At 46.3% G+C, this 27,546-nt stretch overlaps 2 protein-coding genes across 5 annotated transcripts in view; both read left to right on the top strand.

Moving 5' to 3' along the window:
• The window catches only part of EHBP1 (EH domain binding protein 1), a 279,413-nt gene extending 270,375 nt beyond the window's left edge, over nucleotides 1-9,038 (top strand). For all 4 annotated transcript variants that reach the window (XM_081855472.1, XM_081855475.1, XM_081855473.1 and 1 more), the window contains 2 exons: nucleotides 7,498-7,612; nucleotides 7,976-9,038. In XM_081855472.1, coding sequence (XP_081711598.1) covers nucleotides 7,498-7,612; nucleotides 7,976-8,066 — 206 coding nt within the window. In that variant the 3' untranslated portion in view covers nucleotides 8,067-9,038. The remainder of the gene's footprint in view (nucleotides 1-7,497; nucleotides 7,613-7,975) is intronic.
• A 6,311-nt stretch (nucleotides 9,039-15,349) lies between these two features.
• On the top strand, nucleotides 15,350-26,141 carry OTX1 (orthodenticle homeobox 1). Its single transcript, XM_081857603.1, has 3 exons — nucleotides 15,350-17,721; nucleotides 19,441-19,592; nucleotides 25,284-26,141. Exons 1-3 carry the CDS (start codon nucleotides 17,625-17,627, stop codon nucleotides 26,133-26,135), a joined length of 1,101 nt encoding a protein of 366 aa, XP_081713729.1. The 5' UTR covers nucleotides 15,350-17,624; the 3' UTR covers nucleotides 26,136-26,141.
• Nucleotides 26,142-27,546: the final 1,405 nt, after the last annotated feature.

Here is a 27,546-nt window from a genome sequence, read left to right as displayed (position 1 = left end):
AATGCTGTGTGACCCCTTCTAGATCAATTAGGAACTTTTCGTTTATTTATTTATTTAAATAGCATAAGCTCTGACACACAGCACTGGTTTTGCCTCAGTGCAAAAATAGAAGAAATGACACATCAGATTAATTATTTTTACATCTTAAATATTTGTTAGCAACAGTACTTCCATAGAAAAAATAGACCTCACCCATCTTCATTATAAAAATATCATGCACATGTCAAGTAAAACATTTTTTCAGAGAAAATGACAGCATTAGTGCAACCCTTTGCACGTATATTTTCTTGATTCTCTGTATCTTTCTAAGCAGCCACTCACTTCACTGGAATGAATACTCATGAGCAGATTGACATAAGGGATAAACAATGGTCTCCTCTTCCTAATGCTTTTAAAGAACTGTACAATAATCCAAAGGATGGTTTATAATAAAAGTAAACATCCAGATAGGTTAAACTACTGCTTTACCTTATTTTGTTATTTAAATATGCTAGGTTTCTTTATAAAGCTGTTCTACTTATAGTTTTCAGCCACATATTCTGCCTTTACAGTTCAAAGATGTTTGCTTAAAAGTTAATCCTCTGGGCTCTGTAAAATGGACCTTTTGTCTAATCAATGCAAATTGATTTTGCTATTCTGTATTGACCTCTTAACCCTTTGACTGTCCATGGTAATTTCTTTCTTCACCTGATAAGGTACCTGATCCATAATGAATCAATTCTAATTAGTTTAGAGACATCACTGAAAGCATGAGTTTGGGAGGAAAAGGCATGAGGTGTCAGGTAGCTTTCTAATCCACCTCTTTGTAGCTTTTTGACAAAACTCAAGAATTACAGGAATCCTGAAAAAAAATATAAACCCTTAACATGTTTATTGCTTTCTAAAGAGGGATTTGACAGCAACAATAACAAAATGTTCAAAAGAAAATAAAACTTTGGGCCCGGGCATCTAGAAGGTGTCTTTTGGGAGACTTCTAAGTCTTTGAAGTTTGGGGGCTTCTTAAGTAAAAGTGTGAAGTAACACTGAGTTAGCTTTTGAAGGACATGAAGCAGGTTTATGCAGGCCTGAAAACAGCAAAACATATTTTTCTTTTTAAAAATATGTACTAGAGACATCATTACAATAATTGGTATTAATAATAACATCAGCAACAACATCTGGAGGGCTTTTCAAAAGTTGAATAGTGTTGTTGTTTATGCCTTAACATTTAAATGTTATTTATATTATTCTGCTAGATTCTCAAAGTTACCCACTCCCCTTCTGCCACCAAGATCCTCTTAAGTTAGTCTTAGTTATGTTTCATTTATTTCAGGGGTCAGCAAGGCTTACCTTGCCTGGCCCAGTACACTGCCGCGGAGCCCCCTCCGTGGGCTGGATTGTGGGTGGGGGCGCATGAGTGGGCGCACCTGCAATTTCCGGTGTCTGCATCTACACAGACACGATTTCTGGCACTGCAGAAGTGAGTCCCCGTGCCGCGCTGTGTCGGTTTAGCGCAGCGCGCGAGGACTTGCCAAGAGGGCGGCTCGGTTCGGGGGCCGATAAAACAACCCCCGTGGGCCGGTTGTGGCCCATGGGCCTTAGGTTGCTGACCCCTGATCTAGTTTAACAGGTTAATGGTGCTGTTCTGAATATATTAAGTGGTTTGTCCATCTGCAGCATAAATGTAACATTGGCCCAGTTGCACAAGCATAAACAAAGGTGATCACTTCAAAAATTGCAGCCACTCTGCTCATCCTCCAGTTCTGCTGCTGCCATGATCCCCAGAACTAAGCTATGATTTAGCATTATATCTGATTTGTACTCCCCCCAAAAAAAACACACAAAAAACCCCCCCAAAAGCAGTAAGCCAAGAACAAACCTTGTCTACAGCTCATAGTTTGTTTGAAGCTAAGCCAAACAAGGGCTCCAGGCAGCAAAGAAGCAGTAGGACTGGAGCATCTGCCTGCCTGCCTGCTTGCTCACTCACTCACGCTAAGCCATGGTTTGGCTTATCACTCCATACACTATTTTTAATTTTTTCTTTTAAATGGCATACCCCACTTTTTGAGGCACTTCTCCATAAAGTGATGAGTAAAAACCGACTCTACCCGACAATAAAATATAAAAATATGAAACACAGTACTGTACAATTAAACAGTAAACCAATATAAAAAGTTAAATACATAAATAGAATATAAAATACAACACAGGTGTTTTAACAGTGTTAAAACAAAAAAGCCAACAAGAATTTGAAACTCCAGAAATAAAATACACTAATTTTAAGCAACATCTTCAACAAACATTGAAACCACAAAATTGGGGCTTGTTTCACTTCTAAGGAAAGAAATTTCAGAGAACTGGTGCCACAGCACTAAAAGCATCAGCATGCTTTATTGCCCTGGCATGTGGCACCATCAACAGATGGTTTCATCCATTGATCTAAGGGACAGGGCAACTTGAATAAAATATTGTGGGGGCCCAGGTAAGCCCGCATAATTGATCAAATGACACAGTGCACATACACCATTTGAATGGGAATGCCCATCAGCTTTGTGGAGGCCTCGCCCCCTCAAATATTTTATTGTGGGGACCGAAGCCCCCACGGTCCCAAGGAGTTTGCTTTCTATGGGACTGGGGTAGAGTGTAAGGAGAGAGGCAGCTGTGCAACATTGTGCTTTTGGTGCATTTCACCCTAAACTGAAGCAAGTCTTAGCAATTCCTGAGATGCTGATTACATGTTTTCTTCATTCAACACTGCAACACAACTAACAGAGAGACACACTGGAGGCAGGGAATGCCTTATTTCCATGGAATTTTGCACCCCACTCTATGGATATAGATGGAGACTTATCTGAATGGCAGATATAATCAGATGTATATCCAAGGACAGGTTTGGTTTCTGTGGGATGCATTCACAGTCTTAAACCAACTCCCGTCACACAGAATCACACAACCCCATTGAATCCAGTTGTGTCTTACTTCCAAGTGAGATTGCAGTCTCAGTGAACCTGTAAGCCAGTGATTAAAATGGAGACATTTGCAATAGAACATCATTTTGGGGTGTTGAAACTTTTCACACAGAATACAGGCCTGACCAAACACATTCTAGTTTTCTTTTGGCCATATATTCTTATTTTTACAAGCAGTACTGCCATCCCAGCAAAAGCCACAGGTCAACATATAATCTGGTTACGTGTTGAAAGAAAACGACAGCACATATTTCTTGATGATCAGGAGCACCAACTTGAATAAAATTGGGGGGGGGGCAGATAAATCTCAGCCCCGATCCTAGCAACGGAGGTACCTAGTGCTGGTGAAACTGTTTATTCCCACCCACCCCTCACCCCATTTTTTATCACCAAAATAGCTCTGTGAGGTTGACTGGCTAGCCCCCTCAAATATCTTACTGTGAGGCTGAAGGGACCCGAAAACCGATGCAGAATAAGGCTGTCTCATGAAAACAAAGTATAAACAGAGAGGAGTCACCAGCTGAGTATTGAGGAGCTTTGGGTTCCAGCCACCTTCTTGCATGCATTGTGCCACTTGTTAAAATTTAATGCCTCCTTAGAACAGCTGAAGTTCATGTTTTACACACCTTAGGAGTGGCGTGTGTTCATTTTTCTACCCAACAAATAGATCTCCTTTAGAAATGTGTACATCTTGATTCATTCTTGGCTTCGAGTTTGAAGTGGGTGCTCTTCTTAAAAGGATTTATGCATAGGTTCACTATTTTTGTAGTTATGGTTTATATGATAAGCTTTTATATTTAAAATCAATATGTAATCCTGTGGAGGAGCTTATCCCCTAAAACCCCATTTGTAAATCTATTTTAGCTTTGTTACACGGCGCTGCCACAGTATTCCATAGATTGATTAGGTTCAGCAGTAGAATCCTATCAAATGGCTTCCTCTGATGATGATGCAAACTCTTTCAGGATTGCTAGTTGACTGGAACTAAAGATAAGGCTTTGACTGCAATCCCCCAATGTGCTCTTTACAAAACGAGTGTTAATTTTCATTAAAAGTTGCAAGGCTTATTTTATAGTGACAAGATTTAAGGGATTTTTATTATAGAACTTCGGTCATTTTCAATATACTGGAGTATATTTCTGCTAGAATACCAATATATGTTTTCTTTTCCCAAACTAATTATCTCCTTTTAAAGAAAATAAATAGTAACTGATTCAGAAAAAGAAGCCCTGCATACTTTAGTTTTTGCAGGTTTTTATTCTGTATAAAATTTTGAAATCTATATCCTTCTTTAAAAATTTGTTTTTGCCAGTGACAGAAGAAACAATGTTCCCCAGTACTTAGATTTAAGCCAATCTATATACTGGTCCTTAAACCCATGCTTATGGGAGTAATCACATTGATTTCAAGGGAACTTCCTTAGAATGGCAGCTCTAAAACCATTTCTTAACAAAGTAATGCGTGCTGGGTCTAGCTGAGCTGCAGATAATAAAGGACCAGAGCAAGTTTTTTTGTTAAGAAAAAGCCTGTGATTAATATAATTTCTATGCATCTTGCTTTTGTTCGCCATATAAGGATGTCAGCATATTAGGCTCCAAATAACTCTTTAGATTCACATAAGCAGCTTGCTTTCACCCAGTGAAAATTTTGGTGGCAGTTTCTTTCTTTAAATGGCTGGTGTCTGCAGCATATAACAAGCTGCTCTAAGTTTCAGAAACTATTTCCTTTGTGGAGACTGGTCTGCTTTTTGAATTTAACTAAATCTTAACTTACTTTACAGAACAAGCTTCATATGGGTTTGCTTGCTAGCTGTAGTCAGGTGGTGTAGTGAATGATTTTCTTTAATTTCCAAACTTCAGAACGTGTAACTGGAGCACTCCAAGAATAAATGAGTTCAACTATTTCCTAATAAATGTGTTTAGGTGTGAGCAAAAGTTACTGGAGGCTGTGATTCGTAGCTTTTACTTTTTTAAAAAGTCCCATTGGAAACAACAGGACTTACAGTCTTCTTTTATTTTGAATCTTTGGGTATAATAGAAAACGTAATCAGAAGGATTACTGCCATTATTATTCACAGACTAGACCAGAATAAAAAAAGATTGAGGACTAGAGGACTTTGTTGGCCAATACGTATATCTACTTACACTACATTAAATAGCCTTCACATGAACTGATTTAGGAAGGTTGCTTCTACATATAATAGTGGTTAAGTTTCTTGACTTTTTAAATTTTGGAAATAGAAATGAGCATTCATGTCTGGTTGTTTACTATTTTAATTAGCAAACCTTAGCAGTACAATCCTGTGCATGTGGATTTAGAAATCCCACTGAGTTCAGTGTGGCTTACGCCTTACTAAGTGTGTGTAGGGTTGCAGCCCAAGTATCATGGGATCATTTGCCCTATAAAAGAAATTTATTTCAAACAATATGTTTGGGACTCTTAGAGAATTGTATCGTATCATTTTTGGAGAATTGTTATATTTAAGCCATAAATGACACGTGCTCTTGCTTTATTTTGCCACTCTGAATACATGCATTCAAATGTAAGATCTCAACAAATTATGAACAGCTAAGAAATTATGCATATTTCTGAAAGCAGAGGGAGCTGGTGCCTTTCACACTTTTGGTGCTAACTAGTTGTTGAAATGTAGGTATATCATTACTAGTAGAAATCGTCTGCTACTGGGCAGCCTGTAAATGCTGTTATTAAATAAATACAGTAGTGGCAACAACAAAAATATGCTGAAAACTTTGTTGGAGTCCCTTCATGTAAACGCAGTGTCTAGGATGTAGTTTTTACAGATATATTTGTTGTTTTCTGCAGCTGTGTGTGAGGGAATATATTTTCTCTATGTCACTGTTAGTCTGCATATACTGTGTATATTGGGGAGGCAATTTATAGAATGGCTTTTTACTGCTGTTCTAACCTTTATTGGATGAGCCTGCATCTAATTTTTAATTTGTAAATACAAGACTGAATTCACTCTAGCACCACTTGCTTTCATAAAGCTTCTGAACAGTTTGCTGCCTTGAATAAATTTTGCTTTGGAGGGGGGTCAGGGGGATTTGAACCAGCACATTCTTGTGTGGTTTGTGAAGATTCACATGGTAACCATTGGTGTGCATTGTTAGGTTTATCTGAATAAGCACCAGCCATGTGAGTTTTAACATGATTGCCCAGGGCAATGGAGAGAGAAGAGAGAAATCCAAAAGGGTTGCACTGTCTTGCCTCTGGTTTTTTGTGTTGTTGGTTGTTGTTTTTTAGAAAGTTGATCGAGGAGAGGACACCACATGAGTCAGAAGTGATGGAGTTTTCTTTTAAAGCCAGTGTCCTGTTTCCCTCTCATTTGTTCTGCTATCTCCTTCATCATCTATTTCTCCTTCTTTTCATTGTTTACCTTCCTAATGAGGGAGGCGGGGCAGACTGGAGGTTGATTGACAGATGCAGGCCCTTGCAGTCTGGCCTGGAGAGCAGTTGGTTCAGAGCTTGAGGAGGGCTCCAGTGTTAAATGTGCCCTTTTTAATGAAACACTGCCTTATAAAAATAAGAGACAATACAACACCAAAAGGAAATACCTGTATGAGAGAGCCTCCCTCTTTCTGCAGCATCTTTGAATAACAAACTAAAGCAAAACTGAAGAAGTGAAAGAAATGAGTGTAGATCTGTACTCCACCTTTTTTAAAAAAAAACTTCAACAACAACCAAATTTGGAATTGTTTCCTAGATAAAGGCCTAAGATTCAGCTATTACGCAAGCTGCCAAACAGTCTGAACAACTATGGAAGAAGCTGTGTAATACTGTCTAGCAGATGTGTTTTTACCTCAAAGAAAAATGCTGATTATCTGATACTCACTTTTAAAGTTATTCTGAAGCATCTGGTGCCCAGTGTGAGACATTTCCAACAGCTAAGATGTAGCAAGAAAGAAATTAGCAAAGAATAGGCTATTTGGAGGGGAGAGGAGGTTACAGTGAGATTAAGAAAAGTGTTTTTCTATTTGCTTTAGCTGGCTTTTTGTCTGTAATTTTTCCTGTTTCAATTCCTGTAATTTTTCCTGTATGTTACATACATACATACATACATACATACATACATACATATGCACACACTGTGTGGGTTGTTGTTGTTTTTGCCTAGACAGACTGATATGCAAAATGGGCACATAAAGGCAAATCATCAAGTTTCCTAATTTCCAAACTGGGAGCTAGAAAATTGATTCCATTCACTCCACACTAGTGTGTTTTCATACAATTGGAACATTTTTTAATATGCCCTAGACTCTAATGTTGGAAAACATAAAATAATTGGGTCCAATTTATCCATCTTCCCACCCTTCCCCATCAAGCTATAACTTGAAGTCATCAACTGAGAGTCTCGGCAGTTTAAAGTTACACAAATCCATAGGAATGTGAAATGAAATGACCCTTATTGGTCCCTACAAAGGAAGAGGCTTTATTGTGGAGGCCAATGATCTGGCACTGATTTGTTTAGATCATACGTAAGTTAAGCTTTCAAAGCACGCAGTTCTGGATTTCTTTCTTTTCTTTTCAGACTGGCAAAAGACCGAAGCCCAGAAGAGGAGAGAGCAGCTTTTGCTCGATGAGCTTGTTATTCTTGTTAATAAACGTGATGCACTGGTCAGAGATTTAGATGCTCAAGAAAAACAGTAAGTTTTGTATCTTGGCCAACATCTCTAACGGGAGTGTGCTTTTCCTGCATGGTAGCCTTGTTTCATCTAATACCATTCAAGAAAGGAAACTTTGAAGAAAAGTCAACAATCCAGTGCTAAAGCACTTCAATTTGTAGAAATTCTGTGCAGTCCTAGGTTCCAGTAATGACTGTCCTCCTAGCTCTTACCCATCCAGTCAAATAACAAGCCCTCCCTTCCCTTTCCCACCGCCCAGGGTCCCTTAAGTGAATAGTAGTTGGGACTTGAATTTCTGAGAGGTTCTGTGCAATACCTATTGCATTGACGTGTGAAGTAGAGCTTTATTAGGGAAACTGATGACAATTGTGTTTGGTTTCCCAGGGCCGAAGAGGAAGATGAGCATTTGGAAAGGACCCTAGAGCAAAACAAAGGAAAGATGGCCAAGAAAGAAGAGAAATGTGTCCTTCAGTGACTAGCTTTCATGGGGCAAGATACTGTTGTGTTTTATAGCTTAACCCTTCTTACATTTTGGAAATACTGACACAAGACTAAAAAGACAAAATCTCAAATAATAAACTTCAGAAAATGTTTAAACCTTCCATTTGACTAGACCAGCTTTACCCCAAATTGTTTTCTTACTCCCTCACCCCACATGTTCCGATTCAAGCAATATTCCTTCAAAATCACCTTTCTCCCTGATTTACTTGCAGACTTAGACAAAAATTTTACATGTTTTTAAATAAGTCTGCATTCAAATGTTGTGGCAACACCTGGGTTGTTTAAGAAGGGGAGAAACCCTGGCTTTTTAATCTTTTGTTGAAATAACTTTCAAATACATTCTTTTATGTAATAATACTGCAGAGGGAGAGAAGACAAAAATAATTTTGAATGATTTCATCCAGTCCTGTTGTGTGTAATACTTAATATGCTACCTAAAATTGTTTAGCTAGATTATACTCAGACCATTTATAACGATGCGCTATATTTACCAATGTTTATTTCAGCAGCAGTTTCACATTTTTATTTTAATTATAAATTTAAGACTTTTTAATGTGCTCAGAGAGAAGGTTTTTTAACCTATATCTTTCAAAAGCCTTGTGATCTGAATAAGTGATTGTAATGATGAGACCGACTGAAGTGTGATCAGTTTACAAAAAAAATCATCTTTAGAGGCAATTCCATTTTTATTAATTATTTATTTACCTCTTAGTTTAGCTCCCTTCTCTTCATTTTGTTCAACCTCTGCATTCTGGCTCCACAATGCTGTTAATATTTATTGTATATCCATCGGGGGCCTGTCTTGCCATTATCTGCAAAATCCCCTTGCAAGTTAATATATCCTTCACTAGCATCCCACTCATTTTTGTGGAAACTGTTACATTTATTTATTACAATACTGAGTTATGTATAAATTTTCAATAAAGCTGGATCTTTCTTACCATAACTCTGGTGGTCTCCTTTTCTTACAAAACCTTTTTTAAAAAATAATAATAATAATCTTGATATTTCTCATGAATGTTTTTATGGCATAACTTCATAGCTATTATTTTTAGACATAACATCTGTGCAAAACTAAATAAGGCTGCAATACTATGCACATTTACTTGGGAGTAAGTCACACTGAACTCAGTCTGGTTTCATTCTGAGTGTAGGATTGCACTGTAAATCTACTTTTACATAGTTTATGTTTAGCTTTCTGACGAATGTTGACTGAGAAATAGGAACAAATTGAGGTGGGGGCATGTTTTGTTTTTCAAGTTTTCTGGCTCCGATACTGGTGTTTCATCTACAAATATTTGCTGTAGCGTTGCCTTCCAACAGCTCTACTAAGCTGTTGTTTAAAGTTTGTGTCAGCCCCACGTTTTAACCTAATTAACCAGATGGGCAATGCAACCTCCTGCATTTTTTACTGCGTCTACATGGAATTCAGGGAGGCAGGATAGCTGTGATTAAGGTGGACAAGAGTTTTGCCTAAGGAGCTGGGATTTTCTGTCTGGAGAGGTTGGAGGCACTTTATTAAAATTTTCAAATAAGATAAAAGGCAGGTTGTGCCATTTCAATCTGAGCTGAGTTTGCTTAACAAGTAATTGTAGAAACTGTGCTGTGCTTTTTAAAAATATTGTTTAATAATAAATTTTGCTGTGGGGAAAAGTTACTAGCAGGCCTCACAAACGGGGTTCTTGTTGATTCTGCTCTTCCTGGGAAGCCTAGGTGATCCAACCAATGCAAACTCCTTGGGCAGCGGTGGGAGGGGAGATGGAGCAGAGAGAGAGCCAGAGAGAGAGCGCGCGCTTCTCGGATCCAGCTCAGGGTCTTGTACCGGGAGGGAGGCAAAACAGAAAGCGGCACAAGGAGAATCCCCGATATGTTACAAAATCCACATCGTGAATAATCCGGTTAAATGATAACAAGTGCCAGTGTAAATACGAGGGACCTGCGCCTTGTGCCTTTAGATGTATCCATAATGGGAATCGCTTTCTGAGGGCGTTCATATGCTAAATGAATTAAACCTCTTATCTTCGCCGACTACTGGATGAAATTCGGGCCAGAATCTCTCCCTCCTGTTCTCCCCTCCACCCTCCCTCGATTCCCGTCTCTCCTCCCCCTTTCCAAGTCTCTCTTTCTCCCACAATCCTTCTCTCCCGCCTCCCTCCCCAAGCTTTTTTCCTTGCCATCCTGCAAAGCTAACCAATTCCACCGTCCGCCTTTAAAAGCCGCTGCTAATTTGGGCCGAGAGGGCGAGAGAAGGGGGAGACCTTTTTCCTTGTTTGTCATAATGCAGGTTAATTCGCTTTGGCGGTTTGCGAGACTCCGGTTAGCACTGATTAATTTGCGGCCAGCAATCTGCTCCGCTTCCGACCTTCCTCTTTTGTTGCATCTCTCTCTGCCCTCGGGAGATCGCGCCGCGCGGCTCCTCCGGCGGCCCCCGGAGCGGGCTCGGCCGGCCCGCAGCCTCCAGCTCAGGATGCGCCTCTGGAAGCGCGACGCCCGCTCTGGCTCTTGGGGAAAGGGCTCGGGGCTTGGCTCACTGGCGGGCAGGGGCGCTGCCTGGGTCTCTTGGCCCCTCTCGCTGGACTTCGCGCAGGACGAGGCGAAGGGCGCGAGGGACTGCTGCCGCTTTGGGGCGGGGGTGGTGAAAGTGCGCGGGCAGGAAGGCGGAGCCCTGCCGGGACCCCGCTGGCAACTCGGCTGACCCCAGGGGCGGCCTGGAAAGGGGACCCGCCAGCAGGACACTGCAGCCGGGCCTGTCCCGAGCCACGCTGAAAGGGTCGTCCCCCCCCCCGGATAATGGGGTTTGCTTGGGGAGGCTTTCCAGGGCTGAAGGCAAAGGGCGGTGTGGGCAGAAACGGGGGTTCTTTACTGAAACCCTAACTCTCGTCGGAAGAGGCTCTGCTTATTAACTGCCGGCGTTTGGCGTTTGCTTCTCTTTTAAATCCACAGTTGGGAAAACTTTTTTAGATGCCCTGAGAGGGAGGGAGATGAGAGGAAAGCGAGCTACGAATTTTGCACAGCCCAACAAGTCCCTGAAAAGCAATCCTTTGGAGAAGGAAGTGCCGCAGACTCCCTGGAACTTTGCTTCCAAGTAACTTTCGGGCTCAGCTTTGGTGTGGCCCCTCCAGCATTGGGGGGGCTTATTTCGCCCCGGCTCTGGGCCCTCTTGCGGGACTCCCAGCCACTTCCTTCTCTTTCCAGCGGCTGGACTGCCGAGGGGAAGGGAGAGCGCCTCCCCGGATTTTCCTTCGAAGAGCGGGGAGAGCTCTCCACCATCCCGAGGCCATCCTAAAACTCTAGTCATTGGTTATCTAGGAAACCCTTCGCTCACGAGAAAACCTCTTGCTTAGGAGACAAGCTCCTGCCTCTTTCCCGGAGCTATAACTAGTAGGCGTTTGCATCAAAACAAAACGAACACCAAAGCAGCAGGAACACCTCCCTATAAAAAGGGAGCTGGACTTTGGAAAGGCAGAGGTGCGCGCAAGAGGCAGGCTGGCTGCGGAGCGAGGCGAGAGAGAGAGAGAGAGAGAGAGAGAGAGAGAGGGATGGACGTCCCTTTGCCCCTCGCCTGGGGACCCTTTGCCTCCAAAAGGCACGATCACCCCACCCACCACAGGACGGCGGCGGCGGCGACCATCATCTCCAACTCTCACGCCTCTGTTGCCCCCCCCCCACCGTCTTGCTGCGGCGCCTTCCCTTCCCTTCCCTTACCTGCGCCTGCCAAGTTAGGGCCACCTGAGTGGGAGCCCCTGCTCGACGCCCGCTGGTTCCCCAAAGGTGCCGAGCAGGCCGGACGGGAGAAGGTCTTTCCAAGCCGGGGGTCTGGAGAAAGAGGCAAAGAGCCTTAGGCCGCCTTTCTGCGCGCCCCGAACCTGCGGCCCAAGATCGCCTCGGCTTCCTCCGGCGAGTCTGCGACCGCTGCCGGTTTAGTCTCTCGGCACCTGAAGGTTTTCGGGAGAGAGAGAGGAAAAATAGCGAGACCCGCCACATCCTGAACTTTTTTGTGTCCGTGTCTCGCTGGCTTCTCTCTGGCTCTGAGAGTTGCTGGTGCCCCCCTTTCCTGCCCTTAATCCATGGGTTTTATGGGCTGAGCATTAAGGAAATTCGCCTGCAATTTGGGATTAGACAAATACTCTTATTACAGGGGGAGGGAGGGGGAAACACAGAAAGAGGGAGAGAGAAGTAAAGCGCAGGGGTTTAGTGCTACTTGATACTCTGAGCTTTTCACTAGACTTGATCGCATCATCCGAAGCTTGAGACGGAGGCAGGCGGCTGCCAGACTCCCAATCTGACTCTGAGGAGGCCAAAGGAGCACGTTCCTGAGGAATCTGCCTGCCCGGCTCAGCATCAGGATCCCAACACAACAAAACAGCACACACACCCCCGCACAATCTGCTTTATTATAGAGGGAAAGGGGAGATTAAAGCTAATTCTGAATTTTGAGGAGGGGTGAGCAGAAGGACCCCTTTTCTGACTCCATAATCCACTGATGGGGACTGACACTAAAGAAGAAAAGAACCCCCCCAAAGCTCGGAGCTCCCCCGTGGAGAATGGTCTCCCATACTTTGGCCAAGGTACTGGTCCCAGCGAGAACTCCCCGCTTCCACTCCTCTCCCCCCCCCCTTCTTTTGCCTGCCCCATCTTTCTACTTTTTGTGAATGGGCTGCGGCGGCTTTTGTTCTGAGGAGAAGTGCCCGTGTCGCTGACTTTTGTGGGCTATAGAAGGATCTTGTAAACCTCATTTTTCTCCCTCTCTCCCTCTCTTTCGCCTCTCCGCCAGGCCACTTTGATTAGATGTCCCCCTCAATGGGGGAAAAATGTAATTTCGTCAGGACTGTGGCGGTCACTCCCTTTGAACATTAGCTCGCTTTCAGCTCCAGCTTCAATTAGAAGGAGTTGATTTTGAGAGATCAACAAAAGGACCGCACCAAAGCCTTATTAAAGGTCCTAAGAAGATCTCCCGGATCCTTTGAGAAGCAGTTAAAGAAACAGTGTGCTTCCCTCATATTCTGTTACCGTGTTTCATTGGGACTCCAAAGGGAAAGTGTCTCACGGAAAAAGGGGAAAGCGGAGCGGGGGCAGCGGGTTAGAGGACCCTCACTTTGAAGCGGCGGCCACCAATCCCTTCCTGACCTCGCTTTCATTCAGTTTGTTAGCAACCAGTTGATTCGGAGGGTTTCTTTCCCCTTTGAAAAAATGATGATGATGATTATAATTCCTTTTCACTTTACTCTTTGTATGTTCAGAAGTTTTTTTCTATTAAAACTTCTCTCCTTTAAAAAGGGGGGAAGAAATAATTCTTTGTAAAGGATTCGCGTCTATTAATATTTATGATAATGAACTAGATACCCTCGACGTGGCGCGCACTCTGTGCGCTTAGAAGGTGTGGGTTGTGGATGGATGCGCGTGCGGCGTAGGCAGGCTGGCGACTAACAACTGAAATGCCTTGTAGAAGATGATATAGAGTAGGTAGAGATATAACTAATCTGGGCTGCCATCTGCGCATTTTAACAACGTTTATGCTTATGCCCGCATCCTGAGGAAACTTACTTGGCAGGAGGACCCACTGACGCCCTTTGAACTTTTGTGTAACACTCTTAGCAAAAGGTAGTTGGGAGCAACTTTGCTTTATTTCGCGGGCACTTACTGTTCCACAAACACACTTAGAATCAGCGCTCACTTCGGATTATGTTTTATTAAAGTTGTCCTCCTCGGCCTCAGACACTTACTTCCTAAGTCCGAGAGACGGACTTGGGAGGCTGCCGGACTGGTCTAGGCTGCTGCGCGCAGCTTGCTTGGCAACTGGCCGGCAACAGGGTTCCAGCCGCCGCGCGACGCGCAGATTGGAGAAGCCCGGGCAGAGGGGCGCGCAGGTCACTTGGGGGATCCCGAAGGCACCAAAAGGGCGCGCGGGGGGGGGGACTGGCGCACCCCTCCCCCACGGCAGCCTGTACTAGAGTTGCTACTGCTTCGACTTTTGCCTGTGGAATTATAGAATCGAAGTAATCCGTGGAGACAGATGCATCGAGGCGTCTCCTGGTTCTCGACGTTTGTCTTCTCCCTTGAAACATCCTCTGCTCTCCCCAGAAACCTGCCGGCCCCCAATTTAGAGCGGGAAACAGGTGTCCGTCTGGCCTGGTCGGAGGCCAAACTCGGGACTCACTCCGGAGTCGGGCTGGATCTCCCTCCCGGGACTTGCGCCGAAATGAATGGGAGCTGCGGGCTGCTGAAGCGCCCAAGATCAGGCGCAGCAAACTTTCTTGGAGGGAGAGCAGCGCGCCTCGGATTTGAAGGAGGCGACGAAGAAAGCCCGGCGGGCGCGGAAGAGAGCGGCTGCCCCGCGCCCCGTCCCGGGCGGGAAGAGGGCATCCTCCGGCCGCCCCGAAGGGCCAAGGGTCCCCCCCCCGCCCAGCGCAGCCCTCGGGCGCCTCCCTCCCCTCCCCTCCCCCCCCCTCCCCCCCGGCCCGCCTTCGAGGGGAGCCGGGCTGGCCTGGACGGGCGGGGGCGGGGGGCGTCCATCCTGCCGGAGCCCCGAGGGAGCCGCGGGGCGCGGGGCTGCTGGGCTGCGCGGGCGGGCGGGCGGGCGGGCGCGGGGAGGGGCGGGCGAGGGAGGGAGGGAGGGAGGGAGGGAGGGAGCGCTCCTCATTGCCCGGGCGGCTGTCACTCAGCGGCGGCGAGGCTGGGGATTGGCGCGGGCCGGGCTACGCACTCGCCTGGCGCTCACCTACCCGGGCCGGGCGGCCGAAAGGGGATCAATCTGCGCCGGGCTGCATTTCCAGGCACCGAAAGAAGCGGGCGAGACGCCGCCTCGGCCAGGTAAGGAGCGCGCTGCCCTCTCGCTCTGGCTCGTCCCCCGCCGGGCCGCCGAGGGGGAAACCTCTTCCCTCCCAAGTGGCCGGGCGCTCGCCGTCCCGCCTCCGCCTCCGCCGCCTCGGGGCGCTTCCGCGGGCTGCTGCCGGAGCCGGGCGGGGACCGGCCTCTCTCTTGGCCCCGAACAGTGCCGGGCGAGGGGCGGCTGAGCTCCCAGGGGCGACTCCGCTCCGGCTCTCCAGCTTGGCAGGCGACTTTCTCGGTTTGGCTACAATCTTGACTTGCTGCATCTTCGCTGCCGCCGACGGAGCCTGTCCCGGAGGACCTTTGCCCGCCGCCCGCCCGCCCGCCCCCCCCCCGGCTTTTCTCCCCCGGTTTCTCGGGGGTCCCTGGCCAGTTCCCTCTCGGGATTCCCGGGCCTCCTTCGAGGTGCCGCGTCCGAAGATCTCTCGCTCCAACTGTCCTTTCCTGACATTAAAAGCGCCCAAGGAAGGCGCGGAGGGGGCCGCTGTTTAGGAGATATTTCGAAAGGCTTATTCAAGTGCGATCCCGGAAAAACGCATTGGGGGGGGGGTTGCAACTGAAATAAATAAGCAAAAGTGTTGATGTTTCAGAGAGTTGCAGTCTTGAAAACTTTAAAGCAAGTAGAGCTGGAAGAATGGAACTCTCCTCCAAGTCAAAACAAAACAAAACAAAATCCGTGTTGCTGAAGTTTTTGCTAAGTCTAAGGCCCAATCCCAGTGTATTTCCTCTAAAGGAAACCACACGGGTTTCAAAAGGCCCTTAATCTTGTCAGTATACTTAGGACCGCAGCCTGCTAAAGTAAAGCAGATGGACTTTCTTTTCACTTTTTGAATCGCCTGAAGAGGCAGAAATCCCTTCCTTCTCAAATCAAACCAAAGAGAACTTTCAAGCAAATCCAAACTTAAGGGAAACAGCAACAGGTTAATCAGTTTTAAGTGTGGAATGCCTTAAATTAATTTGGCATATATAGGCCTTTACAGCCTAAGAAAAAAATATTAACTTAAATTTAAATCCCACTTCATAGTTCTTGCTCCTGTTTCTTAGTTAGTTAGTTAGTTAGTTAGTTAGTTAGTTAGTTAGGTTTTGTAATCTTTCTGCTATAAATATAGGTTTTGGAAGCAGGATGGCCTGCGGTCCAATTAAGGTTTCTGGCCAATAATTAATTGAGGTTAATGCCACCACCATCTGCTGCTGTGGGATGTGGGATTTTATTTTATTGTATCTGCTTGGTTTGTCTAACTTATTGTTTGTGCATGTCTCCGGCGGAATCCATCGGCTAGTGAACCTGCTGGATCTGGACATGGGAAAATTTACCTAAATATCTGTTTCTTTCAGTTAAGAAAAAAAACAAAACAAATGCCTACAAAATCCCCCCAGAAACCCTCTTATAAATCCTTGGAATTATATAACTTCGAGGAACCACAGCAAAACTTTCAAGGGGCTGTAGAATTAAAAACAGCTACAGCACCTTGAATGTTTTGCCAATCCTGGGATTCTGCGGGTGTATAAGCCACCATCCTTACTCATGTAGTTGAAAGACAGTTTGCGTTGGCCTAAATTTTACTTTATTACTTTAGTAAGAGGGCCTAGGATCCTGCCTTCAGTCTTCGCTACTCTCCGCCCCCCGAAATGAATGCGAGAATGAGGCAACTTTGTTGGGGCGTCTTCTTTGCCTTCCTGCGCGGCTCTTCCGTCAGTCGGGGGGGGGGCTTTGGGACGTGAATTTCAAAGCAGCTCCTGGAATCTGTTTGTTTTGAGGCCATTAGCCATTTCTAATTAAAGCGTCTCTTTCTCCCCACTTTCAGATTAATTATACTTACCCCCTTTTTTGGTATCTCGTTTTGATTTTTAATCCAATTATCTTTTTAAATAATTGCTTTATCTCCCTCATCACGGAGTATTGTACCCCCTGGAAGCCCCTCGGCGATTGTATGGCAATATGGCTGTAGTTATTAAAAAAAAGAGTTGGGGGGGGAATAGACCTCCCTCCCCACTCCCACTCCCACTCCACCACCCGGTTACACCTCTTCACTCTCTGTCACTTTCTGATTCCACTCCCCCCTTTTCTTGGCGGGTGGGGGGAATTTCCGCCATCTTGTGTGCGACGGAGAGGCTTGACTTTTGTCCTTTAAAAAAGCCCTATTTATACGGAGTCTGTATGTGCATGTATACCTTTTTTAAGACCTAATCTTGCCTAACTCCGAGTACAAGTTTTCTTACTCCTGGACCAGGTGTTTGGAAGAAACCCCTCGCCACTTTGTTTTAAATTGACAGTCTTCCATTGCTTTACTTCCCTCCTTGCGCGTTTGAGAGGGTTTTTTTTCTTAGTTAGGAACTGCCATAGCTGTATATAAAATTATATTCCAGCTTGACTTTATCTGAAAGTCAAATAAATGAGAGGGAAACAGAGGGAGGGAAGTAAAATAGGCGCGCTTTGTGTGGAAACTTGGGAAAAAACTGATGTTTTGCCTTGTTCTCTGTCTTGTGCGTGTGTTTTTTTGTTCCTGCAGACTGCAGTGAGAGGCTCTCCTGCCCCTGGGATTTCCTTCAGCCGCCTCCTTGGAAGAATCATTTTTTAAATTTTTTATTATATATTTTTTTAAAAAACCACGAACAAACCAAGAATTTTAAGACACGCCTTTTGGGGAAAATAACATTTCTAATTGTGTGTGGATAAATTGGAAAAATCTTTCCAGCTTTTAGCATGATGTCTTACCTCAAACAGCCCCCCTATGGCATGAATGGTCTGGGGCTGGCGGGACCTGCGATGGATCTTCTCCACCCTTCCGTGGGGTATCCGGGTGAGCAGCACCAACCTCTTTTGCTTCTACCCACTGATTATTGGCCAGGCAGGTCCAGCCCCTCCAAGCAGCCTCGTATTTAATTTATGCGGCTGAAATAAAATAGTTCCTCAATTTATTGTAGAGGTTCTACAAGGCGAAAGGGATCCGAGAGCTTATGGATAAAGCTCTTGATAGATCATATTATTTTTTTCCAGGTCAGCAAAACCATTTTCCAGAATTGAATTATCCACTCTTATTATCACCCCCATACCTGTGGTATCCTAAACTACCCCTGAATTGGAAAGTGAACACTGCTGATTTTCCTGGCGTTTAATTCAATGTTAAAATGCTTATTTCTCATGGCACCCTAGCACCCCAGGCCAACCTTTAAACAGGTTGGTATTTGGTATTTTGGTATTTAGTAATTTGGTATTTAGTCGCTAATTATAATCAATGGGGAGCAGGCTAGCAAAATGTTTACTGTCCAAAGTGTGAGTTGCCAAGTTTCAGATTTTGACTTGCTTTTTAAGACCCGATTTATTTTTGTTGTTGTTGGAGTGTGTGCCTTGACAATATTAGAAATAAAACAAATGTGTGTTTAAACTACTTGCACTTTGAGGGATATATCTAAAGCCAAATACAAACACGTTTAAATGTTAGTTCTCCTAAGGTTATTCGTGCTCGAGAACTAAGTCGGGGTGGGGGTGAAATCCTTTGATTGCGAACTTGGGCTGCCCATCCGAAGTTAGGAGCCAATCTTTTCTTTTCCCGGGTCCATAACTCCACAGTACTCTCCGCCCCCACGGATGAGTTTGCTGAGAAATGAAGAAATGGGGTGTTGATGGGCTTTCCCCGTGTCTTTTCAAATGCTGTTATAGCCTGATCCACAACCCAGTTAAGCCGGAAGTCGTGGCATATAATGCGAGAAAGTGCTGTCTATCCCCAGCTCAAGAAGTTCTCTGTCCTTCAGAAATGCTTGAGTTCTCCTGACCCTGAATGCGCAGGCAGCCCGATCCTACGGGCTTTCACTGTGAGGTAACCCTCTGCTGACTTCAGTGAAACTCGCTCCCATTGCAGGGCTGCAGCTTTAAACAGTAATTCCAAAAAGCCTGTTTGTTCTGCAGAGTAGCACCAATTTAATTCTGCTGCAGTTACTGCGGAGTAAATTATACTTGGGATTGCATCTTTACTTGGAGGATTCAAGACCTAAGGCCTTCCCTGGAACTTACGTCCAACTAAAGTTCTTTTTAAAAATTATTTAAATGACTGGGCTGTAAATAATCTATTTAAGTACAGATACTTCCATTTTAACTGGGTTGTCGCCAAGAGACCCAGAACTTCAAGTGAGCTGCTCTTTTACGTCGGAGGCCGCTCAGGAAACTCAGTCCGCAACCCGAATAGAATTTCCGTCTGCATTTCCCTCCTCTCCTCCCCCCCCCCCCGGGAGCTGCCCTGTGGTCCGCAGAGTTTCTCACCCTCCCCTCCTCTAACAGTTTATATTTATGCGCCTTTAAAAATATCAGGAGCTGTCCTTGTGATTTGAAGTTCTTGGTGTGCCCCCCGCCCCACCCCCTGATTCGCTTGCTGGACCAGAGAGCGGCCAGCGCGCGTCTCTCCTCCACCTCCCCATCCAGAACCGGGGGCCGGGGTGGCGGAGGGAGGGGCGGCGGGGGCGGATCTTGACCATGCCGACCCGGGTCCTAAATCCCCCCTGTCTTTCTGTCCCGGGACCCGCAGCCACCCCTCGGAAGCAGCGGAGGGAGCGCACCACCTTCACCCGGTCGCAACTGGACGTCTTGGAGGCGCTTTTCGCCAAGACCCGCTACCCGGACATCTTCATGCGAGAGGAAGTGGCGCTGAAAATCAACCTGCCGGAGTCCAGAGTCCAGGTCCGATGGCCCTTGGGAAAGCAGCGCAGCTGGGGCGAAGGGCGGCTTGGCCCGGGGCGGGGGGCGCCGGGGGTTTTGCTCTTCCCTTGGCGGGGCGCGCTCCAAAACGGGAAAGGACTTGGCGCGTGCAACGTTCGCTTTCTTTTAATTTGCGAGTTTTTCTCATGTTTTGTGTGGCCATATCTTCCCTGAGTTCGCACCTAACTAGGCCTCTCTTGTTAAACTGCAGCTAAAATTCCTTACCCGCCAATGCTGGAGCGAAATAACTTTTCGGCGCTTAAGTTATATAACCAAAAGTCTCACAATTAGGAGCTTTGAAGCCGCTTGTTGGAGTCTGCACAACCGTCTCCGTTTGGCGTCAACGTCCAATTCCCCTTGGCTATATAAAGATTAGCTGGACCCTCTCTATTGACTTGTTTTCTCCTTCTCACTAGTCAGGAGGCTAACAATCCCGATCCTAAACACAGATAAATGGGCGCACTGCAGCCAAAGTTGGATCCAACTGATGCCCACCAAGTTCAGTTGGGTTTGAGATCAAACAAATAGGTGTAGCTTTTTAATTTTAAAGTGTGACTGACTTTTCTTGGATTGTGCGTAATTTGTTTAAACCCCATTGATTTTCATCAGGGTTGGTTTTTTTACCTTTTAAATCTAAACTTTAATTTAAAAATTGCCAATTCAATAAACAAAACAACAAACTAAAATGCATCATAAAATGTCATAAGGGCAAAGAGAATGAAAATACAAGATAAGGTAATAGAGCTAAATAAAGAGAATGGATAGCATAAAAGATATTCCATGGTGGGATACAGGATTCATTTTTATGCAAAATATATTAAGTATTCATAAACATCACCAGACAAGATTATATTGAGTAGGAGTGTGGCAACCACGAGTTGTTTGGTCATGTAAATAATGAACAACGACCAGACAATGCAAAATCTGAGGAGTCTGCATCGCCCCTGGAAGCATGTATCTTATGAGTCAGTTTTTAATAAATGACAATAAACACAACATTTTTGAACCATGAGTCCAAAGAATAGCAAGATGTGTCCTTTCATCCTTGAGAAACCACTAAGCAAGCAGCATATATAAAATGAATTGTTTACAAATAAGATTGGCATTGGCACCATCAAAAATAGATAAAAGACATAACTGAGAGCCCAGAGTGACCTGTTTGTCTATGATAATAATAATTTCTGTTGCCGCCTAATTCCAGAACTTGTTTACATAGTTACATCCCCACCACATATGCCAGTATGTTCCTCATACCTTGCAACCCCATGAGCATAAGGGGGAGCCATATCTTACAATAGCAGCTCTTAAAATCAGTTTCAGTATGTTTAAGGTCTCCTCCCCCAGGCACATTTGGAGTAAATTTCCTTAAAATATTACCAAGTAAATATGTGTTATATTCAAGACAATCCTAGATACACTTAAAGCAGAACCTTAAACATTATTAGTTGGAAGTCTCTCACTAGGACTTTTTTACAACTTAAATTTGTTGAGATTTCTACCTTTCTTGGAAGGAAAAAATCACATTAATTTCAATTGAAGTCTATTTCCACCGGGCGCCACAAGGGATTGCAGGGTGGCATGGGGGCTGCAGGGCAGTGGAGCCACTGTCTGTCCCCTCTTTAAAAAAGCTCCGCCCTAGGCACCCCTAGCGCAGACCCATTGAAGAGGCATTGTTGATCCTGAAGTAGTTCAGCTGACTCCCACAGGACTAGTAAAATAAACATTGTGACCCAGTTGCTACATTATGTGAGGCTTTTGTTTTGTTATCTTCCCACCTCATCCCACACATACATTTCCCTTTCCTGTAGCATCTTAAGCTCAGTTGTTGACTTGAAACTCACACACTGGCTTTGCCATATACAGTATGAGGGTTTGCTTTTCAGTTTGTTTATTCCAAAAGACTAGGAGCAGGCAGACGCTAATTTGCCAGACTTCAGGTTGCTGTGTTTGGATTGGGTGTGGGTATGTATGCGTACACACCTTGGCTCAAGTCAGAATCCTAGGAAGAAAATCTTTTTTAAATGCACTTTGAGGTCAGATTTCTCAAACCTTTATTTCCCTAAAGTCCACTTTCCTCCAGATGGATCCCCAACAGTCACCAAAGGGCACCTCTAGAACTAAATTCTGCTAATTTGGATGCTGCTGCAGCTGCTGTAGGCTAGAGCGGAGAGCAGATACTCCTTCACAGGAGTCCAAAAGAGCCAGGTCCATTTTGAACATTTTGATGCGGAGAGGTGAACGGAGGGTGTTAATTATTTTGCATTTGCAAAGTTTTGCTAATAAGATTTTGAGAAGTCTACACAACTCTGGGGAAGCCCCACTTAGCTAGGCTTGGCATCACACCAAGCCTGCCATCCTTGATGCAATCCAGCTTCATCTGGCTAGAGCTTATTTCAGGGGTTTCCTCTGGCAACCCATGGAAAAGGAGGGATTCAGTTTCAGCCTGCTGAGGCAAGGTTATAGACTATTTCCTGACCATACCTCCCTTGCTGTATTAGTGTTAGTGACTAGATAGGACAGGCCATAAGGCTGCTCTTTAGAACTGTAAATATACCTGTAATGAAAATGCAACCACACCTCTGTTGTGCAAGGTGAGATTCTTCCTATCTGCTAATTATCTGGTCAGTGTCCTCTTTCTCTTTGAGGGTCATTTCAGACCTAAGGGGTTTTCTACATGGAAAGCATTTACCTGGAAAAGAAAGGAATTAAAAAGTGCATGTCATTGTTGCATTTCAATGCATGCATGCATGTTGTGTGGGCAGCCTGTGTTTTACTACATGTAAATGGAGTGAAGTACAACTATGCATAATAGATCACAGAGAGCTATGTATGTAGGACACTATTAATGACTAAAATGGCTCCAAGATCTGTTCCTACATGTATTTACCTATGAGGAAGCCCTATTAGAAACTCACTAGGACTTGCAGTGGTAAAGCACCTATTGGAAAGAGTGTTACTCTGATCAAGGTTCAATGCAAACATACTTGTAATTAAGTCTGTTTCCTATACTGTTATTGTATTCGTGAAATAGCTACTAGCTGATGTGGCATGTTACTTAACAAAAAAAGAATCTATGATTAAAATGTTAGCGATTGAGGCTGAGATTCATAAAAGCTTACCAAATATCACAAGGATAACCTGTATGGGAGGCGGGGGGAGAGACTTATGTGAGAATTACAGCCATTCTGAATTCCATACTATGGGTTCTCTGGACTTGGATTGCTACACTGAAATTCCAGTTCCCACAAAGTGATTAAGGGTGCTCCATCTTGTCTGTCAGATAATAAGATGAACTGAGTTTCCATATAAAGGATAGATAAGTGCACTGTGATTACGATGGTGTTAAGGCAGCTAAGTCCTGGAAGCAAACTGTTTTAACTTCAAAAATTCTGTGCTCATCACACTGTCAGACGGTTGGTGAAATGATATGTAGGTGGTAGTCAACGTGACACAGTCTTGGAACTCTACTGGGAATTTCATTGAAGGACTGGCTGTAACAGAGCCCTTAATACAACTGGGTGGTGACTGGGCTGTATGTCCTTGGCACTGGCAGGTGGATGTTATGCTGGTTGCAACTTGATTTTCTCATGTTAAGATGAGAACTCTGGCTGGTAAAGTGTGAAGGAACCTGTTGAACTGATGAGACGACCTTGCATAAGTAATAATAATGGGAAACAAGACTCATTTGGCTGCTCTTCAGTGTGTTGGTAGCAACTGTATCATGCTGATGCTGATATCCTTTCATACTGACAACACTGAGTGGTACTCCTTGCCTTTTTATGCCATAGACTCAGCTGGGCAAGTGTACACTAAAGCAGTGGCTGTTATGATAGTTTTTGGTTGGATATGGATTTGGTTCATGTTTGTTCCATGTAGTTTGGTGGAGCAGAGTTTATCTAGGAGCTTGCTAAAGGATGCAGGATACTGATTGACTTTTTGGAGATGTAGATGAGGGAGCTGACCGACTGATGAGCAAAAGGAAGAGTAGACAGTGGGCAGTAGTAACAGGATAGAAACCTGTTGACTAGTCTTACAGGTTGAAGGATAAGGAATGACACAGTAAAAATGCTGGCTTGCTCTTAACTGATCATAAAGGATACTAATGGTGCTATGTACTGGGATGGGTGTGTCTGCAACAAAGGAATGGTTTCTGTTTTGGGTATGCTGAGAGTTATACTGTCTCCTAAAAGATAGTATAAAGCAGGGTATATTAAGATGATAGCTCTAGATATATATTTAGGGGGGAGGCCAAGCTGGGTACTGTTGAACGGAACAGGCTGAGAACTTTGTTCCTAATGGCTTAAGGTTACCAGATTTTTTTCAATGAATCTGGGGACACTTTTCAACTTCAATGGATTTTGTATGAGGACTGGTTTGTAAATCCGGGGACTGTCCCTGGGAATCGGGACGTCTGATAACCTTATAATGGCTCCCTCTCTCCGTAGGATGGGAATGTAGAATGGTGTTGGAAAGAGAATATTGTGTTCTGTTGGACGGATGCTTAATTAGGGGTGCAGTTCTCCACATCTAGCATTTGCCTGTTGGGTGCAGATGAATCCTCCTTGCTAGATATTTGAAAGGGACAGGTGGAGGGATGGATTTAACATCTTTGCTACATATAAAATCTCTAGCTAATAGGATTCTTTAATAGCAATCCTTTGGGCAAGGAGCTGCAAGGAGCTCTGTAGCAGTGCATGCTTTAGGAGAAGAAAATCCCAGATTAAATCTCCAGTTTCTGAATGGAGAGATCCTCGTCGGAAACCCTGGAAATCCATTGCCAGACAGTGTAGACAATACTGAGCTAGCTGGACCAAAGGTTTGACTCGGTATAAGACAGCTTCTCATGTTCCTACGCTGATGGCTGGCTCATTGCCTGCTTCTATTGGATGTCCAGCATGAGGTGCTGGACTGCCAGCGCAATTTATAAATGGCTATAAGGAGGATTGGTTGGACAGGGCTGTGTTGGTGGAACTGGTGCAGACTCCCTTTCCTACTTTTTGATAGTATGACATTATGGATGTGGGTGGGCTGGCAGCCCCTCTCTGCAGGAGCCTGCTGGGAGGAGGATGGAAGTTGGCTAGGGGGGAAACTTGATCAAACCATGATGGGTTGCGTCATTCACCTGAGCTGAAGGCGGGTGTCATGCCAGGCGGGTTCTGAGTCTGGGGGTGATTTGTGGTGGCTACATGGGGTTCCAGAGTCGCCCAGAATTGGTTAGTTGGGTTCTGTTCTGGGTCGCACCAGCGGCTTTCCTTCCCTTTCTCGCGGGCCCCACATGAACGCAACAGTGTGCGGAGACTGGCGAGAGAGAACGCGCTGAGCCAGAGCCTGGTGGCTCCTGATTCCCACTCGTAGGAAGCCGGCAATGGAGGTGTAGATGAATAGTGATGGGGGATGTTGGCTAACCTGGACAGCTGCTAAACGGCCTCTTCCCCCCTGCACCATTCCGCGTAGATCGAGATGGTTTGGCACTTTTCTGTTTCGTTGCGATCACACAGCGCCTTCTGCCTTGGCTAGGAGAGGCTGAGGGGGGAATGGGGAGATCGGGCGTGTGCCAAAGTGGGCGAGGGGAAGGGACGGGGGGGCAGAGCAGGGGTGGGGTCCCTTATTCGTGGACGAGCCTGTTCCGCCCCCGCCCCCATTTTCTTTTCTTGTCTTGTCTTTTTCTTGCAGGTCTGGTTCAAAAACCGCCGCGCCAAGTGCCGCCAGCAGCAGCAGAGCGGCAGCGGCGCCAAGAGCCGGCCGGCCAAGAAGAAGGCGTCGCCGGCGCGGGAGAGCTCGGGCTCGGAGAGCAGCGGCCAGTTCACGCCGCCCGCCGTCTCCAGCTCCGCCTCGTCGTCCTCCTCCAGCTCCAACTCCTCGGGCCCGGCCAGCGGGGCGGCGGCCTTGGGCAACCCTGCGGGCAGCGGGGCCGCCGGCTCGGGCCCGGCCTCGTCCTCGTCCTCGGCGTCCCTCAGCAGCGCGCCCTCGGCCGGGGCCGCCTCGTCCATCTGGAGCCCCGCGTCCATCTCGCCGGGCGCCGGGCCCGAGCCCCTGGCGCCCGGCGGCGCCTCCTGCATGCAGCGCGCCGTCTCGGGCGCGCCCTCCGCCTCCTACCCGATGGCCTATGGGCAGGGCGGCGGCTACGCGCAGGGCTACCCCGCGCCGCCCCCCCCGCCGCCCCCGCCGCCGCCCCCCTCCTCCTCCTACTTCGGCGGGGTGGACTGCGGCTCCTACCTGCCCATGCACGCGCACCCGCACGCGCACCAGCTCAGCCCCCTGGCGCCCTCCTCCATGGCCGGCGCGGCGCACCCGCACGCGCACCACCCGCTGGGCCAGGGCTCCAGTCACCACCACCACCACCACCACCACCACCACCACCAGCCGGGCTACGGGGGCACCGGACTGGCCTTCAACTCCTCCGACTGCCTGGACTACAAGGAGCCCGCCCCGGCCGCCGCCGCCTCTTCCTGGAAGCTGAACTTCAACTCCCCGGACTGCCTGGACTACAAGGACCAGGCCTCTTGGCGCTTCCAGGTGCTGTGAGCGGCGCCGCCGAGGAAGGCAGCCCCCGCCGCCCCCAGCTCCTCGGGGCAGCCTCGTCTCCCCACGCCCAGCGCCCACGTCCTCCGGGCTCGCCCCGTCCCGTCTCGGCGCGCTCTCCACCAAAGCCTCGGCCTTCCTGCTCCCCAAACCGCCGCCTCTTCTCACGCAGACCAGTTCATCGTCACTGTTCTTTTCTTTTTTCAAAAAATATTTAAAGAACATGAAAAGAAAGTGTCCAAATAGCATGCCTATTTTTCCAGCTCCTTCCCACACAACCAAGGATGCGGCTAAACGGCTGCTGGATCAGGCCTGCTGCTCTCCGCCTCTCTCTTATCAGCTGGACTCCTGGTGTGTTATTTATTCGCTGTCTGGGATTATGTTCCGCATTCTGCTCTTATTTTTAAACAGAAGAGAACTTTAGATCTAAATTCGTTCTCCTCCTTTTCACATATATGTTCCCTGGAGACAACCCCCCCCCCCCCGCGCACACAAGATTCCTCCCCCCGCCCCAGCCATGTTGCTGGAAGCTTTGTAACGCTCACTCTCGTCCAAGGTGAGAGGGAGGAAGCGCCTTTTGCTTTCATGCCGATTGCAGACTTCTGTGTACAGCTCTTAATCCCCCCCCCCATCTCCTTGGGAGACTCTTCTCCCCCAGTTCTCTCCGTAGGATTGTATTACAAAAAAACGGCAGGAATTGTGTATATAGTGTAATGTTAAGTCCGTTCCAGAGACCCTTTTTATTTTTAGTTTGATTAACTGAGGTGAAGGTGAACTCAATATCTTGAGCCTAACGTACAGGAAATCGAAGGAACCGCGCGCATCTCATCTTTTTTCCCCGGCCAGGACTTCCCTTGCAACTTTTTTGGTCTTTTTATATCTCGATAATTTTTGCGGGTGGGAAGAGGAAGGTTCCACTAGTTGGGAAAGACAGGAATGCCCCGTTTGGTAAGGGGGGGGTGAGGGAAAGAGGCATTTCGAGGGGTGGGGAGGTAAAGGGTGCGACAAAAGCGGGGTAGGTGTGGGTGCGGGAGTTGGAATGCGCTACGCGCCACCAGAGCAGCCCCTGGAGCCTATCAGGCCAGTCCTCCTTTCTCTAGTGTTGCCTTGGCTGGACACGTCCCGCGTCCTCTGTCATCCGCCTCCAAAAAAACAAAAACAAAACCCGTTTGGGGCCTGCTTTGCTCTCGGGAATGGAGAGGAAAGAGAGAGTGCGAAATTGTAAAGTTGATTATTTACCCCGTTAATGCAACAGTCACCTGTTGAAATGTAAGGCAAATCTCCCCCCTTCCCTTTATCTACATATCCCTATAATAAAATTCAAACTAATAAAAGCCCTTGTCTGCGTCATCCTTCTTGGGCGACCCGAGAGCAGCGGAGGGGCTGGAGCGCTCCCACCAGTCCCCTCCCTTAG

The sequence above is a fragment of the Podarcis erhardii genome (assembly GCF_964252035.2).
Source record: "Podarcis erhardii genome assembly, chromosome: 3".
NCBI lineage: Eukaryota > Metazoa > Chordata > Lepidosauria > Squamata > Lacertidae > Podarcis > Podarcis erhardii.
This window is presented reverse-complemented; position numbering and strand designations above follow the sequence as displayed.